The sequence below is a fragment of the Poecilia reticulata genome, linkage group LG14 (genome assembly GCF_000633615.1).
Source record: "Poecilia reticulata strain Guanapo linkage group LG14, Guppy_female_1.0+MT, whole genome shotgun sequence".
Lineage (NCBI taxonomy): Eukaryota > Metazoa > Chordata > Actinopteri > Cyprinodontiformes > Poeciliidae > Poecilia > Poecilia reticulata.
Window position 1 is genome coordinate 8,522,627 of NC_024344.1, and position 16,014 is coordinate 8,538,640.

Here is a 16,014-nt window from a genome sequence, read left to right on the forward strand (position 1 = left end):
ACAGTTTCCCTTCTGAATCTGTGGGGGAATGAAGATTAAAAGGTAATATAAAATTGAATTTCATTAAAAACATGACAGAACTTTACAGAATGCTATATAAATAAAAGAAAATATTAATCGATTCTATGTTTACTCTCCAGTTTTGAGAACAGCTAACGCTAATATGCACTGTGTATCAGAACTGCGTTGTGTTAAATGCTAAATACTCGAACACAATGTGAAACTAAAATGTATTTAACCATCCTAAAGGTAAATGCTACACAGCTATTATCAAATAAACAGTCAATAAACTTTTATTGAATTTACATATCTTTGCTTCTGAAACATGCGTTTATTTAGTTTTAATGCAGAGGTACATAATAAATCCTTTCCCTTTTACAAGCCATGAGCAGAACAATTGTTCAGCAAATTTAAACTCCAAAACATGCACGTGTGTGTGCGCTCTATTTTATAAACACAAGAATGTTTATATTCTCCTGTAGTCCTGTGTAAATTAAAACTACTGTCAGAATCATATGCTGAATCATAAGCTCTTTACTGAGAGTCTGAAGCGGTGATCAAGTTTTAATAAGATTGTAGAAGAAACTAGACCAAGTCGGTGGGGCTGGAGGGAAGAGTCACAGAGGAGTCTGCCATTGTGAGAAACTCAGCCCAGTTCTGATAGAAGCCACGTGAATACTCTCCGGTGTCGATGACAAGTCCCCACAGGCGGCTCTGGCCCTTCTTGTTCCTCAGAGCCAGCTGAGCCTCACGCCCCGTCACGTTGAAGCTGATGTTCAGAACCTGTGCCACCAGTAGGTAGAGCAGTCCGACTGTGATTATGCTGCTGTACCAGCAGCAGGTGAAGCAAAGGGCTGTGCTGTAAACACACACAGAACAAACATATCAATACAACATATTATATTATAACATGTAATGCCTATGAACAATGATTAAAAAAAATTTAAAAAATAAAGTAGATTTCTGCCTCTGCTGTGTCATATTGCAGCTTTTTCCTTATCATACAGCAATCTGTTGAGTTTGTCATTTTTTTCCCCCTGTTTTTGAAGAGTCTGCAGCACCTTGGCTGGCTGTAGACGCCGGGGCAGTAGAAAAGGGCCGTCATCAGATACTGACGAGGACAGAGGCTGCGGAGCACCAAACCGATCCCGTAGACGGAGGTCAGAACAAACACACAGAGGGTCTGCAGGAAGCTGCGGTGGTTTGCTTGTCCCACGCAGCTGTTTATCCTGCAGCATCTCAACATGCAACGCAGACAGACAGGTCAGAGGATGGAGACAAGATGCTATTCCACATTTTGTCATGTAACAAACAGATACCTCAATGTGATTTACTGAATCAAATTCGTGCACAATTGCAAAGACGAGGGTAATTTTCCCATGGTTTAAAAAAAACAATGTTTATGAAGAAAAAAGTGTTACCCTCCCCTGATATTCCAACATCAATAATTGCCTTTGCTAGTAACCTAATTAGTAAACAGAGTCCTGCTGTGTGTAATTTATTCTCAGTATAAATAGAGCTTTTCTGTGATGATGTCAGAGCTTTGGCAAAAGTAACTAAGCAATAAGTTTGCATTCATAGAGATCTCATATATACATGCTACACTTTCTGATATCTTCCTTATTTTAGATAAAATAAAATAAAACCATTTTTTCCACTTCTTGAATCATTTTCTCAATGGGACTGCAAGATTACTGCTAGATGTCATGCTTTATAAAACACCTAATTGAAAACAAAAGTGTATTTTTCCAGTTTTAAGCAATTTTTAAAGACATGATGCAGTTCCAGATTTTGCATCATGACCATAAACTGCAAATGTTTTGATAATCTTTGATACATCAAAACGTGACCAACAAAGTTGACTTTCTACGAATGTGTTAGAATGACTGGTCTGCAGCTTGTTTGTTGCACAGATACTAACAGAAGTTATTGCAGTTAAAAGATTTCCAATCTTGGTTGGAAAAATCTGAAAAAAAAAAGAAAAGCGACAGATAAACTACTTTAAAGGAGACTCACCAGATGCAGTGATGGTCCAGACGCTGAACACATGATCCACATGTTCTGCAGTGTCCGGCACGCGGGGGCCGCATTATTTTGCACACAGGACACAGGCTCCATTTTGTTGTTGGGGGATGTTTTCCTGTCTGTTCTGCGGCTGTTGCCTGGATAAATCCATCAGAATGAGTAGAGTCATCTTCTGCGTCCATCCTCTGACGGTTTGCTTCATGGCAAGAGGCAGGGACAAATCCTGGACCTCTCTTGGTGTAAATGAGTGAAACTATAGTGAGAATCATCCCAGTGGTCACAGCACACGTCTGCAGTGGGCTGACGTCCCCGCGGGGTAAAATCTCCACAATGAAGAGATAATACATGTAGGCCAGGGAGTAGAGGGCAAGGGTGAGGAAGAAGAGGGTGCGCCTCTTCCTTCGATGGGTGGCGTAGTAGTAAGACAGCACCAGGCCTGGCAGAGCAGTGAGGATGGTGATGCCGAGCAGGTAGTGCAGCGCTGCAGCTTTCAGCAGGAGAGGCAGCAGCAGCAGAGCCGGGATCATGGAGATCTCCAGGTGGTTGATCATGGTCCTAAGCACAGGAGACTGGAGCCCACATGAGGGTGGTTTCTCCTTCAGCCACCTAAGAAAAGCACAAGAAATCAGACTTGGGCGACATACATTTTACTGTACTTTGATATGCTGCACGTTTTCAGGCTAAAATCAAGGTATTTGTTTCCCCATCCACTTTGTTCTCAAATGAAAATGTTCCATCTGTTGAAAGCTACAGCAAAAATGCCATTTTTCTATAGTTTTGATAATATAATTAGCATAATCGACATATTGTAAAGCTATCAGATAAAATTCAAAAACAAACACGGCTCAAAATTGATTTAAAATCAAAGAACAAAGGAACTGTTCAATATTTGTAAGCTGTTTTTTTTAAACAGTAACTATTTCTCAAATACAGATTTTACGCAGGGCATAAATGTGCTGGGAGCTTTTACAGTTGCGAAGTTATGCTACTGCATAAAGAAATGTACGCATTATTTTACTTTTTTTTTTTTTAATAATTTGAATAATAAATGCCAAAGGAAATTGTGAGGGATGGTATATCTGTTTCCTGTTCTTCTTATATGTGTCTGCATAACTGGCAACCAGCCCAGGGTGTACCCCAAAAAGGAACCAGTGTCTCTACAACCTTGAACAGGATTAAGAAGGTATAAAAAACCCAATGGAGTGTTATTTGTCAGGGTTGGATGACAAATAACAGTCTGTAAATGAATGTACGGGAAGGAGTAGATAATAGATAGATAGATAATAGGAGTAGATAATTCCAGTAGGAATGGAAGGACCACTTCTAATAATCAAAGTATTTCAAAGACTTTCTTGGCTTGCTGGTTCGTCCTCACAATTTTTCGGCACCGTAAAAGCAGTTTCATCCCATGCCGTACCTATTGAACGCTTCGTCCAGATCTTCACAGTCACAGCAACACCTGTACTGGTAGATGTCACATTCACAGCAACACATGGGATCATCCGGCTCTGGAGGCTTCAGCTTCTCCCATTTCATAGTGAGCCGCTAAAGATCCCACCGATGTTTAGCTACTTTAAAAGAAAATGCGATCATGAAAGCAGAGGCAAAAGCATATAGATAAAAATGTGTCATCTAAATGGCTTAAAAAAAAATCAGGAAGCAACTTTTCTAGCAAATAAAAATCTAAAAAAAGTGTCACAATTCCAATTATTACTATTACAAAAGACTGACTTCAGAAACCACCTACTTCGAAAACATTAACCACCTAAATAGATAGACACACATCTAACTTGACTCTGTTGGATAGCAAACTCTGTGCTTGTTATGTTCATTTGAGAAAGATGACTAATGTTAAAAAATAACGCTGAAAACGAAAGCTGTGAATTTCATTTTGGGTGTTGTCATGTCAAGGAGGAAAAACAAGAAGTGATCTTGTTTACGCTACATTACTTTATGCGATACATTAGATAAAAATATATGTAATGTATAGCTGTAGATCTATAAACCAGATGCGCAGGTGACAGAAAAAAAAATTGTTACAGTGAGTGAATGGATTAAATGCATTCCAAGCTACTATCAGAAGATTAACTAGGTTTTGTTTAAAAACTAAAATAAAGCATAAACTTCAATTACTTCTGATTGCTTTCACATCCTGGGAGATTCAAATATAATTTGTTAAAACAAGGCCACTGTGTCTGCAGAGACTAGCTATCTGGGCCAGCAAACCTGAGACCCCAACACTCCGAGATGTCCTGGAGTTATTGTAGGTGCAATGTATTTTTAAAAAAATGATTCAGTGAAGAATGCACCGACAACAAAAGGATAAATAATAAATACAGACCAGTTTTGAACAATTTCAAATCTGACTGCATCTAATGAAGATCAGTGCAAGTCGATTATATTTTAACGGCGTTGAAATGCCGAGGAAGACATTCACAAGCAAATCAACAGTTTCTGTTTACTTACCTTTTGTTTCTGAGCAAAATGTGAAGCTCGACAGAGTTGGATTCACTTATTCCGAGTGTAAACGATGAGTGACGATGAGGAAACAAAAATGAGAAATTACCTCTTGTCACCAAGCTCCTTCTGTGAGTGATTGAAAGGAAAGATGAACAGAGCAGCCTAGTTTCTCATCAGTCATTTGTGTTGGAGGGAAAAAAAAGAAACTGGCATGTTTCAGCCCTGCCTGGTGGAGCAGCAGCAGCAGCAGCAGCGTGTCAGTGCAGGGAGATGGTTTCCATTGCTCGGATTCCCATGGAGGAAGCGTCCCAACAGAAGGCAGCTTTAATTCCTCTTGACAAGTGGTTTTAATATCATGTTGCATCTACCGGCTCACGTAACTTTGAATAGTTTACAAGTCGTCCTCTGGCATACGCGGTCCCCTGTCAGTTGTCGTTTCAGATTTTAATACTGGCATGCTTGGCAAATATGGAAGCCCCCTGTACGGGTTTGGGCCGACCAGAGAGCCGGCGGAGCCTCAGCAGAGCAGGGGGCCAGGGGGGCGGTCTCTGCTGAGGTGTTCGAAAGCTGCAACGGCAGCCCTGATGATCCACACTCGGCTGGATGAGGTGAGCATGAGAAACATGACAGGCACTCATACGATGAGAGAGTGATCGTTGATCCACGAGCAGCCCCACCCTCACGGATCACATTTCCTCCCACAAGATGTTTGACCTTGCAGCTCCCACACAGGAAACTATGTTGAAAGTGTTGGTGTGTGATCTGTGCTCTGGTGTGTGTGCATTCCTAAACATTTTTGTGTGTGAATGTTTCACTCGTCGCACCTCTTTTCACTTAAAGTGACAATGTGGTAAGTGACCCCTGCAGCGAAGTCGCCCTCTGATCCCCCCTCACCCACCCTGCTCTGTGGTGTTTACAAGATGGCTCGGCTTCACGCTCGTAAACACCTCAGCGGTGAGCTTTCAAAACTATTCATACCCCATTGAAATTTTTGACATTTCATCACAATACAGCCACAAACTTTTATGGCTTAATTGGTTTTTCCATGTAGAAGTTACAGGGGACAATCCAACAAAAGTACTGCATCAATTTAAATGAAAGTGAAATGCTGCATGTTCTCAAATCTTAAACAGTTGAAGACCAAAAACTCCTATGCATTTTTATACTATCCCCCCCTCACTGGATAATTTGTTGAATCGCCTTTTCCGACAGCTGTTGTTTTGGGGGTGGGGGGCGGGAGGTATGATTATTGCATCTAAAAACGTATGTCTTTGTCAATTTTTATTTGGAAATCAGTTGCAGCTCAGTCAGATTGCATGGGAAGCATCTGTAATTTGTAAACATACATGTTTAACCTTTATCAGATGTTTTTAGATCTGGACTCTGCCTTTCTAATAGCTGCTCTTTGGCCTCGGACAACCATTTGTAGCTCTGGGTTTATGCTACGGTGGAAGGTGAAATTCTGTCCCTGTTGCTTCCAACAAGTTGTCTTGTCCAGTATTTGCCTCAATCCATCTTCTAATCAAGTTTGACAAGTTTACATAACCCTCATAAAAAAAAACCATCCTCACAGCATGTAGAAAACCAAAGGAACTGCAAAGACATTGTCAAGTAAACAAGCAGATAACTGCAATTACCAAAACGTCAGTTGTCAAAAACAAGATGGCCGACTGTCCATTAAAAAAGAAATTGTAATAAAGTTTTAAAATCCTGCACACTATTTCATGCTTTTGTTCGTTTAACAGATGAATTTCTCTAAAGAATCTCTCAGGCCTTCACCAGGCTGCTGGATTTATACTGAGGTCATTTGAGATAGACTCTTTTTTTAAGCACCATGTCAGTGGATTTTATTTTTGCAATACCATAGTGAATGGAGTTTAATTTTAGATTTTATTGTTCATAAAAAAAAAAACGTGTAGTTTTCTTCCACTTCACAGCTATGTTCTACTTTATGTTGTTCTATCGCATAAAATACACTGAAGAGGGGTTGTAACCTAGACTCTAAATAAAGTCAAGTGGTAAAAAAAAATGCTTCGGCAAAACGCTGCAAACGTCTAGCTTTACATCACTACTAAACAGGGCAAAAGAGGAAGTATGGATCATAAGTGTTTAATGCAGGCCTCACTGTGTTAACAGGCAGCTTCATCAGAAAAGAGAAAGCACTTTGGCGCCTGGAGGATTGAGCTTCCTGGAAGCTACTAGAACAAATCAAAGTTATTAACTGGTCTCTATAAGACATTTTTCCATAATGTTTTCTAATTACTTCAATTTAGCAGCAGAACTACATGGTACATGGTTTTCACAGCAACAAAAAGAATTTTTTTTCAAATTTTCCCTCCATAGCTTCCCCACACAATCATTACAACCAAAGAATCGGAGGTGGAGATGCAGGTGCATTACGACCTGCAGGCTGGTGTATTCTGAGCCCTTAATGTCTATATAAATGTGCGTCTAGACAAACTGAATCAATGCAGGCGAAAAGATGCTGCTCTTGGCTTTACGGGTTGTGCTTCCATTAGTCTTAATGGAGGCCGGAACCTGAGATAACAGCTCTAAACCAATTTGGAAGATGCTATGCTGTGGCTCTGACGCAGCAGAATGTGCTCAAGTCCAACGCTGAGATAAAATGTTCACTACTGTACAGTATAGTGCAAAGGTCTAGATGCATGTTTCTTCTGTATTATAGGTTCTTATGATTGTTCACAAAGCTCTTGCAGTTTTTTTTCTTTTTAATTGAACACACAAGCCTTTTTGAAGATTTTTCTCCTGATCTCCTAGGATTTTTTCCCAAGGTTAGACCACGACGAGAGAGGGATCTTTGACCATTCCTTTTTGCACAATCTCTCTGGATCATAGAGTCCTGATTCCTCTCTCATGCCCTCTTCTCCTAATTTCACCCCACAGTTTTCTAATGGATTTTAGATCTGAGAAGAGCTTAAGATCTTTATTTCTGCTGATATTTCTGAGATTTTACCATTTCATTCACTCTAACAAGGTTTCTAGGTTCTTATGAGGAGAAGGACCTTGGTTTCTCGAAATGAGTTTCCACTTTGATGTTAATGTTTTGATGACGGATTCAAAAAAGCAAAAGAAAAAGCTAAAACATCCAAGGTGGTGAGAATTTTTTTTAGGGAATGCAGACATTCTCATTTAGTTTACTGATAAAGCTAGACAGCCACTGGCAATTAAATCTCATCAAACAGTGGCCTATTTTAAACAAATGCATGTGAAAAGCGAGTTCTTAATATGTTAAGCTACCGTGGAGGATTTTTCAAGTCACCAAGATATAAAAACTGTGTGTACGCCACCTAGTGGGAGGATCTGCAATATGTACTTGATCCCAAAAACTACAAAATGGGAAGTTTGAACTTGTCTGAAACAACAAGGTGGTAATATTAATTACAACCTCCTACTTCTTAAAACCAGTTAATATTGATATTAACTGGAATGTGACAAAACGTCACGTGAGACAGAGAGTGACCCCCGACTCAAAGGAATCTGTCGCAGCCGTTTGTTTGTGAACTACGACCGCAGATTTAAAGAAACTGAAAATGCAAAACATCCACAACCTGATCCCATTTCTCAAAAACTCTAGAGCGTGATAAAAATCTCACTTCAAAGACAAACTTTGAGGTACTTTTTTTGTATTTATTTTAAAGTACCACCAATATAACAGACATTTGTTTAAACACAAACTAAAAGATTATTTCATTATACATTTTTACACATTGTATCAAGTGTAGAGTCCACACCGCAATCACTCTCAAGAGGTAGGAGGCAAAAAGATTAAACCCCACTGACTGCACCCTGAATACTGTCCCTTTATTCATCTGCATGGTTTAAGTTGAGTTTTTAAAAGATCTGCGCTTTGCATCATTTCAAGAAAAAAAAGAGACATCTTCATTTTCACTCTGATAAGAGTTTGATGCAAGTGCGACCCCTGATCAAAGCCCACAGGTTTTAACCTTTGGCCAGAAGCAGGCGAGAAAGTCTCTACAGAACACAGCAAATGTTCCAGCAGCAGGTTTTAAATCAAATAAAATCCAAAAGACCAAAATGAGATCAAAAACGTATGATAGTCCTGGAATGTTTGAGGTGATGTAAACACAGAGAGAATGTTCACACAGATGAGGAGGACAAACACAATGTGAGCCAACGATTCTGGACTGTAAGCTTCGGCTACTTTGGTGTAGAGACAAAGAAACTGGAGGCTCATTCCTCGAGGGCCCGGAAGGCATTCTGCATGTCCTCCAGCAGCTGGGCATACTCTGCCTTGATCTTAGCTTCTCCATCTTTAACAGGGTCCTGAGGAAGACACACAACAACTTCATGTTTCCCAATGTAGCTCCTCAAATACGTAACAAGTCAAACAGAACTGAACGGACCTTGAACTTCATGGAGCTGACCCTGTACAGGATCTCTCCCATGTGCTCCTTGATCATGGCCCAGGTGATCTTGTTGTCGCTTTGAGCCGTGGTCTCCACTGCGTGTCGGGCCATGTCGTAGAACGCAATCATGTTTGAGAGGACGCCCACGGTTTTGTAAAAGGGGCAGAACCTGCGTGTGGAGGCCAGAGGAATGTGTGAACCTTATCAGTTATGCAAGAATCGCATGAAGGAAACATTCAGACTTGTTCCCGCCGTTTCCAAGAAGATCAATTTGTCAGTTTATTTGAAAAGGTCAAATCAGCAACAAGGCAGTTCAAAGTGCTTTATATAATAAAAACATTATACGGTCATCAAATATGAAACATCACCAAAATCATCATCAAATTTATTGGTCAGTGTTCTTTTTCTTATTAATCCAAAGAGGGTTTTTAGCTTTGATTTGATCAGCATCTGTGCATCATTAGAAGCTGATAAACCATATAATATGTAATATGTTTAAAAATAAAAAGTAACCAACTTTAATCATGTTTAGAAGCACAGAAAAAGTATGGCACTCATTGGAAAAAAGGAAAAAACGTGAAATAACTTACTGAGATTAAAGCGTAACAATGATTTACATCATGCAAGTTATTCAGAAAAGTCTTCAACTTGGAAAAAAAGACAACGGTGTGCCAACCCACGTATGTGCGTGGCAAAATAAGTACCCATAGTTGAGGTAAGATTTTAAAGATAAATGAAAATAGGCGCCCTCACCTGTCGTATGGGGTGTAGCCATTCTGCTGCAGGAAGTCATCCTTTATGAGCTTAGCTACTTCCAGAGTGATTTTATCAGACTCGGCGAGAGAAGCCTGCAAACAAAACAAGATCTCGTTACGTTCACACTGTCAGCAGCCGTCAGCTGAACCAACGTTGGTCAGAATAAAAAACACACAGGATCAGATCACGCTCAATGTTTCGTCACTGTGCACTAACCCATCAGTAACCATGTAATAATTGCACTAAAGGGATTATGTATTGCTTCCCTTGCCACACAAGTTGTAATTCATAAATGATCAACAGTTTTTAATCTGAGATTTGGTCACATGTTCTTCCCTCTTGGTCCTCCTTACCTTGCCTACAAGCTGCACAATTTCAGCCAAGTCCTCCTCCTCCTGCAGAATCTCCTTCGCTTTTGTGCGAAGCGGGACAAACTCTGGAAAGTGTTTGTCGTAATATTCATCCAGGGCTCGCGTGTACTTGCTGTAGCTGATTAGCCAGTTTACTGAAGGGAAGTGCTTTCTCTGAGCCAGCTTCTTGTCCAAGCCCCAGAAGACCTGGGAAGAACAAGCAACGTCTCACACACACGTTGAATCAGAAAGAGGAGGAGGATCCACGACTGAGGCTCCGTAACCGGCAGCGTACCTGAACTATTCCCAACGTGGCTGAAGTGACTGGATCTGAGAAGTCTCCACCAGGGGGCGACACACTAACAGGAATCACCAAATTAAAACGAGTCAGTCTGATGACTGATTCAATGCAGATCAGGACTTTATATCAACTCAATGAAAAACTAGAGGTAAAGATGATCATTATAAACATGATGTTAAACGCTCTTTTTAACAACATTTCTGATAAAAAAAAAAATTGGTTTCTAGCAATCTAACATGAAGCAGAACAACAGAAATATGGACTGACGCTCCAACGATGCTGACGCTGCCTTCTCTCTCTGGATTTCCCAGGCACTTCACACGTCCGGCGCGCTCGTAGAAGGAAGCCAGCCTGGCGCCCAGATAGGCAGGATAGCCGCTGTCTGCAAGCAGGAGCGTTCACATCGTCAGCGTTTTTAACAGCTCGAAAAAAGATGGAGGCAATGCTAGATTTTTCCTGGTCTCGGTTATCTATGTCGGACAGACAGTCTCTGCACATGCAAATAAATAAATAAATACCATATGACCCGTGAACTCACCTGCAGGCATTTCAGCCAGTCTCCCAGAAATTTCTCTCAGCGCCTCGGCCCATCGGGACGTTGAGTCGGCCATCATGCTCACATTGTAGCCCATATCTCTGAAGTACTCAGACAGCGTGATCCCTGCAGAGACATGAACAATATTATTAAATCTAATGGGTGTTTGGTCTGCTAACCGTGAGCCACAAAACACTTTAGACAATATCTGTATATTTAAATTATAAAAAAAGAAACACACTTACAAGATATCACTATCTGACTTCAAATATTACATTATCCAAAACTGTGCAACTTGGGTCAAGGGTTTTACGCAAAGCAAAACTTTCTCCTACTGTTCTCCAGACGTAACAATGATCAGAATGGTCAAACTCTTCAGTTTATGTTTTATAAGAAAACAAGATATGTGTCCAAAATGTAAGGTCCTTGTCTGTGAGCGCATTTGCAAACTGTGATCTTGCTTTTGAAGTGATGGCCTCTTCCTTCCTGCATGGCCTTTGAGCTCAAGTCGTTAAAGACTTATTTTATTAATGATGAAACTCTCTTACCAAACAAACACTACCTGCACAGGGACTTGTTTTGGAGGCGACATGCACACACCTGTATAGATGGAAGCCTCTCGAGCGGCCACAGGCATGTTGGATGTGTTTGCAACCAGCGCTGTTCTCTTCATGATGCTCTCAACTTTGCCATCAACTTCCATTGTAAGCTGTTGAGCAAAGGAAACAGTAACATTACGTCAGTTTATGTGGTTTTAACATGACTTAAGTGAGGACATTTCTGATCCACAGCCATCTATAGGAAACCCAACACGTGTTCTATCATATTTAGTTCCCATTTTCTTTTGGTGATGTAGAGTGTTACTTCATATATCTTGTGGTATTGTGGCCACACAAAAAACAAAAAAAAAAAAACAGTAAAAAATGTAGTTTGCTTTTTATTCTTTGTCTGTAGAATCTCAAATTTAAGGCTACAAAGATAAAAACTATGAGACAAACAAAAGAAATGCCATAACTGTAGCTACTGAAAACTGAAAGTGGCACATTTTTCTGAGTTTGAGAAGTATAAAAAGTGTTCCAGTCCCAGAAATGACACATTAAAACGTAAAAATTGCTCCACCAACCTCTGGGAAATCCCGCAGCACTTCAGACATTTCATTGCCACGTTCCCCGCAGCCCACATAGATGATGACGTCACTGTTGGAGTACTTTGACAGCGACTGCGAGATCACGGTCTTCCCGCACCCGAAGGCTCCAGGGATAGCAGTGGTGCCACCTTGTACACATCTATGAAAAGTAAGAATCATGCAGGTGTAAACAGTTGACAAATAAATACTTATGTAACTAATTAATGTGTTAAATTGTGACATAAATCAATATCCAAAGAGGCACTCACGGGAAAAGTGCATCAAGAACTCTCTGGCCAGTCAGCAGTGGATGATTGGCAGGTAGTTTCTCTGTTACCGGCCGAATTTGTCGTACTGGCCACACCTGGACCATGGTAAACTTCTCCTTTACTCCTTCGAATTCAAGCTCCAAAACAACATCCTACACGGAAAAAAAAAGATCAAATTGAAACAAATACATCATTTATTTCAAAAACTCTGAAGCGCTTTCAGCTTTATGAGCAGCACTCACAGAAAGGTCGTAGTTCCCAGGCGGAGCCAGGTAGGTGACAGTGCCTCTGTTTCGAGGTGGAAGCAGGAGTTTGTGCTTAATTAAGGAGTTTTCAAACACAGTTCCGTAAATATCTCCGCCTGTGATGTGACTGCCAACCTACAGCCGGGAAAAAAAAAAGAAGAAAATGAGTCAGACTAGTTGAGAAATAGTCATTAAATCCAAAGTGGTATTGGGAAGATTTCCCACCCGAAGGCTCTGGCCGGGAGAAAACTCCCATTTGATGTCTCTGTTAAGAGCGCCGATGTTTACTCCTCGCGGGATGTAGATGCTTTGAGTCAGATCATTAATGTCTTTTAGAGGACGTTGGATACCGTCAAAGATGGAGCCCATGATTCCCGGCCCCAGCTCTACGGAAAGGGGTTTCCCCGTTCGGAGGACGGGGTCACCGACAGACACACCAGCTGGAGCATAGAGTTAGGGGAAAACAAACACACCTACAAAGCCAAGGTGATCGCAAGATGCTTTTAACACCATTCCATATGTTCCTTATTAAAAGCTGTAACTTGAACAGTGACATTTAATATAATGGGAGGTTTTGTGGCAGTAGAAAGGATACAGGTCTCTTCATACACCTGGATGGTCGCCATGTCCCCCTCTAAACGGATGATTTCTCCAACCAGCTCGCTGTGGCCGACGCGAACCAGCTCATACATGGCAGCTCCAGCCATGGCAGTGGCCGTCACCACTGTCAGTTGCAGAAGCAGAAATGAAAAAACAAAAAATATTCACAAAAGAACAAAAAAATTTTAAAAACTAATTTCTATTTCTACATCTACCAGAATGCCGCTTAAGTTTTTACATTTTAAATAACACAAAAACTTAAAACTAATCCAACTGAACACTGGATTAAAATCCAACCGTTTTATGGTCATATTAAAAGGGATTATTTAAGTCGTCTTAACGTATTTGCTTTTGATAAATAACTTGTAGCAGAATTATTAGACAAAACACAGCTACTCTTTATGACACCATTGTAATCGTGTTTGGAAAACTGGGCAGACCTGGTCCTGAAACTCCATGAACATATCCGAACTGGCTTTCTCTCTCCTCATCCTGGATCTTAGGAAGCTTTGACGTGTTCATAGTTTAATTTACGTCCTGCAAAGAAACACGGGGAGGTTAAGAGTTGACAAAGTTTATTTAATACGACACACTCAGACAGGCAAAACCTTTACATCATTTAAAAGATGGTAATGAAAGTCATGCTAAGTACGGGGAGGCTGAAGTCACACAGTATCTGATCACTTGTTTCAGTTTTCTTTTTTGACTCATAGTACAAAATAGCAGAAGGATTGAACTGCTAAACTTTTGGAGTGTCTGAAAAATGAATAGACAAGTTGAGCAGGTCACAAACTAGCCTTAGAGGACAGATGGCTGTCTCATGTTTTGACTTGAAAGCTGATTTGTGCGTGAACGAGTCAGGTGACAAGCTAGCAGAGTCCCGAGACTCATCACAGTCACAGATAAAACTAATTTACACAGCGCTGGGCTACCACATCACACAACGTTTGACGAAAGACAAACATATATGTGAAACTCACAGCAAATAACGTCAACATGAGAATGTTACCTTAAACTGATATGAAGTTGTGCCCAGGTTTGTCTCTGCTGTCGCAAGATAAGGAGGAGCTTCTCTGTGCTAATCACCTGCAAAGCACCGGGCTGTCACGGGAAGAAAACGTCTCCATTTTGGCTCAAGCAGCTTCGTATTTCCTCCAATAGTTCTGGCTGCGTCTTGAGCCAATATGGCGTCTGAAGATAAACAGTTTCCCACCCTGTGCAGTTCCGTCTGTCCACTCACGTATCACAGACGCATTACTGACCTCTGCTGGACAGAAGTGAAAACGCACATAACTTACAGTGCCTGTAAATTATGGAAGACCAAAACTGACATAATAATAAATAAAAGAATAAATATATATCCGACATATATAAATAAAAGAATAAATATATATCCAACATAGTAATAAATAAAAGAATAAATACAAAAATAAAAGTAGAAATATATAAATAAAAGAATAANCAGGAGAATCTGTTGACATCAGTGATGGAGATGCAGAGAGTGTCGCACTAACAGAGTCTACAGGCCAAACACTCAGAGAGAAGATGGTTTACATGTCTGTCGGGGATTCTCATCACAATCAAGGAAATCATGGTGAGCCTTATGCATCCACTGACCTTGAACCATGGAAGTAAAATATTAGCAGGTTTTTGTGGACAATACTCTTATCTTTTGTTTGGCAAAAAARCAAAAACTGGATATTGTACGTTATCCATGTCTCACAATATTGACTTTGTGTAAATGAGGTTTTGTTGATCCTTCAGGTGTAGAGGACAGCGAGGGCTGTGAAAACCGAAACGGCGCTGCCAGTGCACTGCTGCACATCGATGAATCAGACGGTGTCGATGAAATCAATAGACAACGCAACAAGAATAAGAGACGATCAGAACATCGGCAGGTCCAGACAGGTACGGAGGAAAACATTAACATTGATGGAGCGTCTTAGTTAAATGCAATACTTTTTTTTTTTCGCGTATCACTATTTGCGTATTCAAATATGTATATAGAAAATGTATGCATTGCCCTGCAAAAGTATTCATCTCCCTTGAACTTTTCACATTCAACGACAATATAAATACAAACCTCAGAGTATTTTATTTGGTGTTGTATCATAGACCAACACAAATTAGTGCATTACTCTGGAGTGTAGGAAAAAAGGTACAACTGCCTTTTAAAAGTCACTTAATTAGTGAATCGTTCAGTTGAACTTCAGTATAAATGGAGATGTTCTGCAAAAACCCCAAAGGTTTGTTAGAGAATATTAATGAGCAAACAGCTTCATGAGGAGCATGGAGCCCACCAGATTTGATTGTAAATTTATGTTTTGGTTTGTCACGAAACTCAAAATATATTAAAGAATAGGGTTGTAGTAATATGGAAAATGTGAAAGAAGTATCAATATTTTTATAAAAACACCATTTTATGAAAATGAAATAAAAAAGTGACTGTTCTCAAACAAGTATTTGACCATGTTGTCATTTGTCTGTTTTTTTTCCCCAGCCATCATCATTGGTCCATAYGGCCAGCCGCTGACAGTTTATCCTTGCATGCTCTGTGGTAAAAAGTTCAAGTCGAGAGGTTTCCTAAAGCGACACACTAAGAATCACCACCAGGATGTTCTGACCCGCAAAAAGTACCAATGTACAGACTGTGACTTCACCACCAACAAGAAAGCCAGCCTCCACAATCACATGGAGGTGCACGCACTGAGCAGCAAAGCCCCTTTCGAGTGCGAGATGTGCGGTAAAGAGTTCCACCAGCAGGGGGCGCTGTTCTCCCACAGGCTGCAGCACCACCACCGGGAGCCCAAAGCCCAGCCACCTCCTCCACCCACTAAGATGCACAAGTGCAAGTTTTGTGACTATGAAACCGCTGAGCAGGGACTGCTCAATCGACACTTGTTGGCCGTCCACAGCAAAAGCTTCCCTCACATCTGTGTGGAATGTGGGAAAGGCTTTC

General features: G+C 40.6%; 3 protein-coding genes across 4 annotated transcripts in view; 1 reads left to right on the forward strand and 2 right to left on the reverse strand.

The window, feature by feature from the left end:
* LOC103475678 (zinc finger Y-chromosomal protein 1) overlaps nt 1–16,014 on the forward strand; it is a 50,720-nt gene that overhangs the window by 19,073 nt on the left and 15,633 nt on the right. The window contains exons 6-8 of the mRNA XM_008427486.2: nt 14,610–14,649; nt 14,820–14,963; nt 15,556–16,008. Of these exons, the coding sequence (XP_008425708.1) occupies nt 14,610–14,649; nt 14,820–14,963; nt 15,556–16,008 (637 nt within the window). The remainder of the gene's footprint in view (nt 1–14,609; nt 14,650–14,819; nt 14,964–15,555; nt 16,009–16,014) is intronic.
* Nucleotides 14–5,258, reverse strand: LOC103475418 (palmitoyltransferase ZDHHC23-like). Of its 2 annotated transcripts, none has more exons than XM_008427011.2 (5): nt 4,492–5,258; nt 3,443–3,593; nt 2,017–2,631; nt 1,062–1,229; nt 14–859 (listed from the first exon to the last, which is right to left on the reverse strand). In XM_008427011.2, the coding sequence occupies exons 2-5, from the start codon at nt 3,559–3,561 to the stop codon at nt 586–588; spliced, it is 1,176 nt and encodes a 391-aa protein (XP_008425233.1). In that variant the 5' UTR covers nt 3,562–3,593; nt 4,492–5,258; the 3' UTR covers nt 14–585. The 2 variants fall into 2 exon arrangements, with proteins under 2 accessions (XP_008425233.1, XP_008425232.1); XM_008427010.2 differs by having other exon boundaries at nt 3,443–3,596.
* LOC103475419 (V-type proton ATPase catalytic subunit A-like) lies at nt 8,113–14,288 on the reverse strand. The gene is made up of 15 exons (XM_008427012.2): nt 14,065–14,288; nt 13,496–13,592; nt 13,051–13,179; nt 12,681–12,895; nt 12,453–12,590; nt 12,211–12,362; nt 11,939–12,101; nt 11,416–11,524; nt 10,819–10,941; nt 10,548–10,662; nt 10,275–10,338; nt 9,983–10,186; nt 9,627–9,721; nt 8,871–9,042; nt 8,113–8,790 (listed from the first exon to the last, which is right to left on the reverse strand). Exons 2-15 carry the CDS (start codon nt 13,575–13,577, stop codon nt 8,698–8,700), a joined length of 1,854 nt encoding a protein of 617 aa, XP_008425234.1. The 5' UTR covers nt 13,578–13,592; nt 14,065–14,288; the 3' UTR covers nt 8,113–8,697.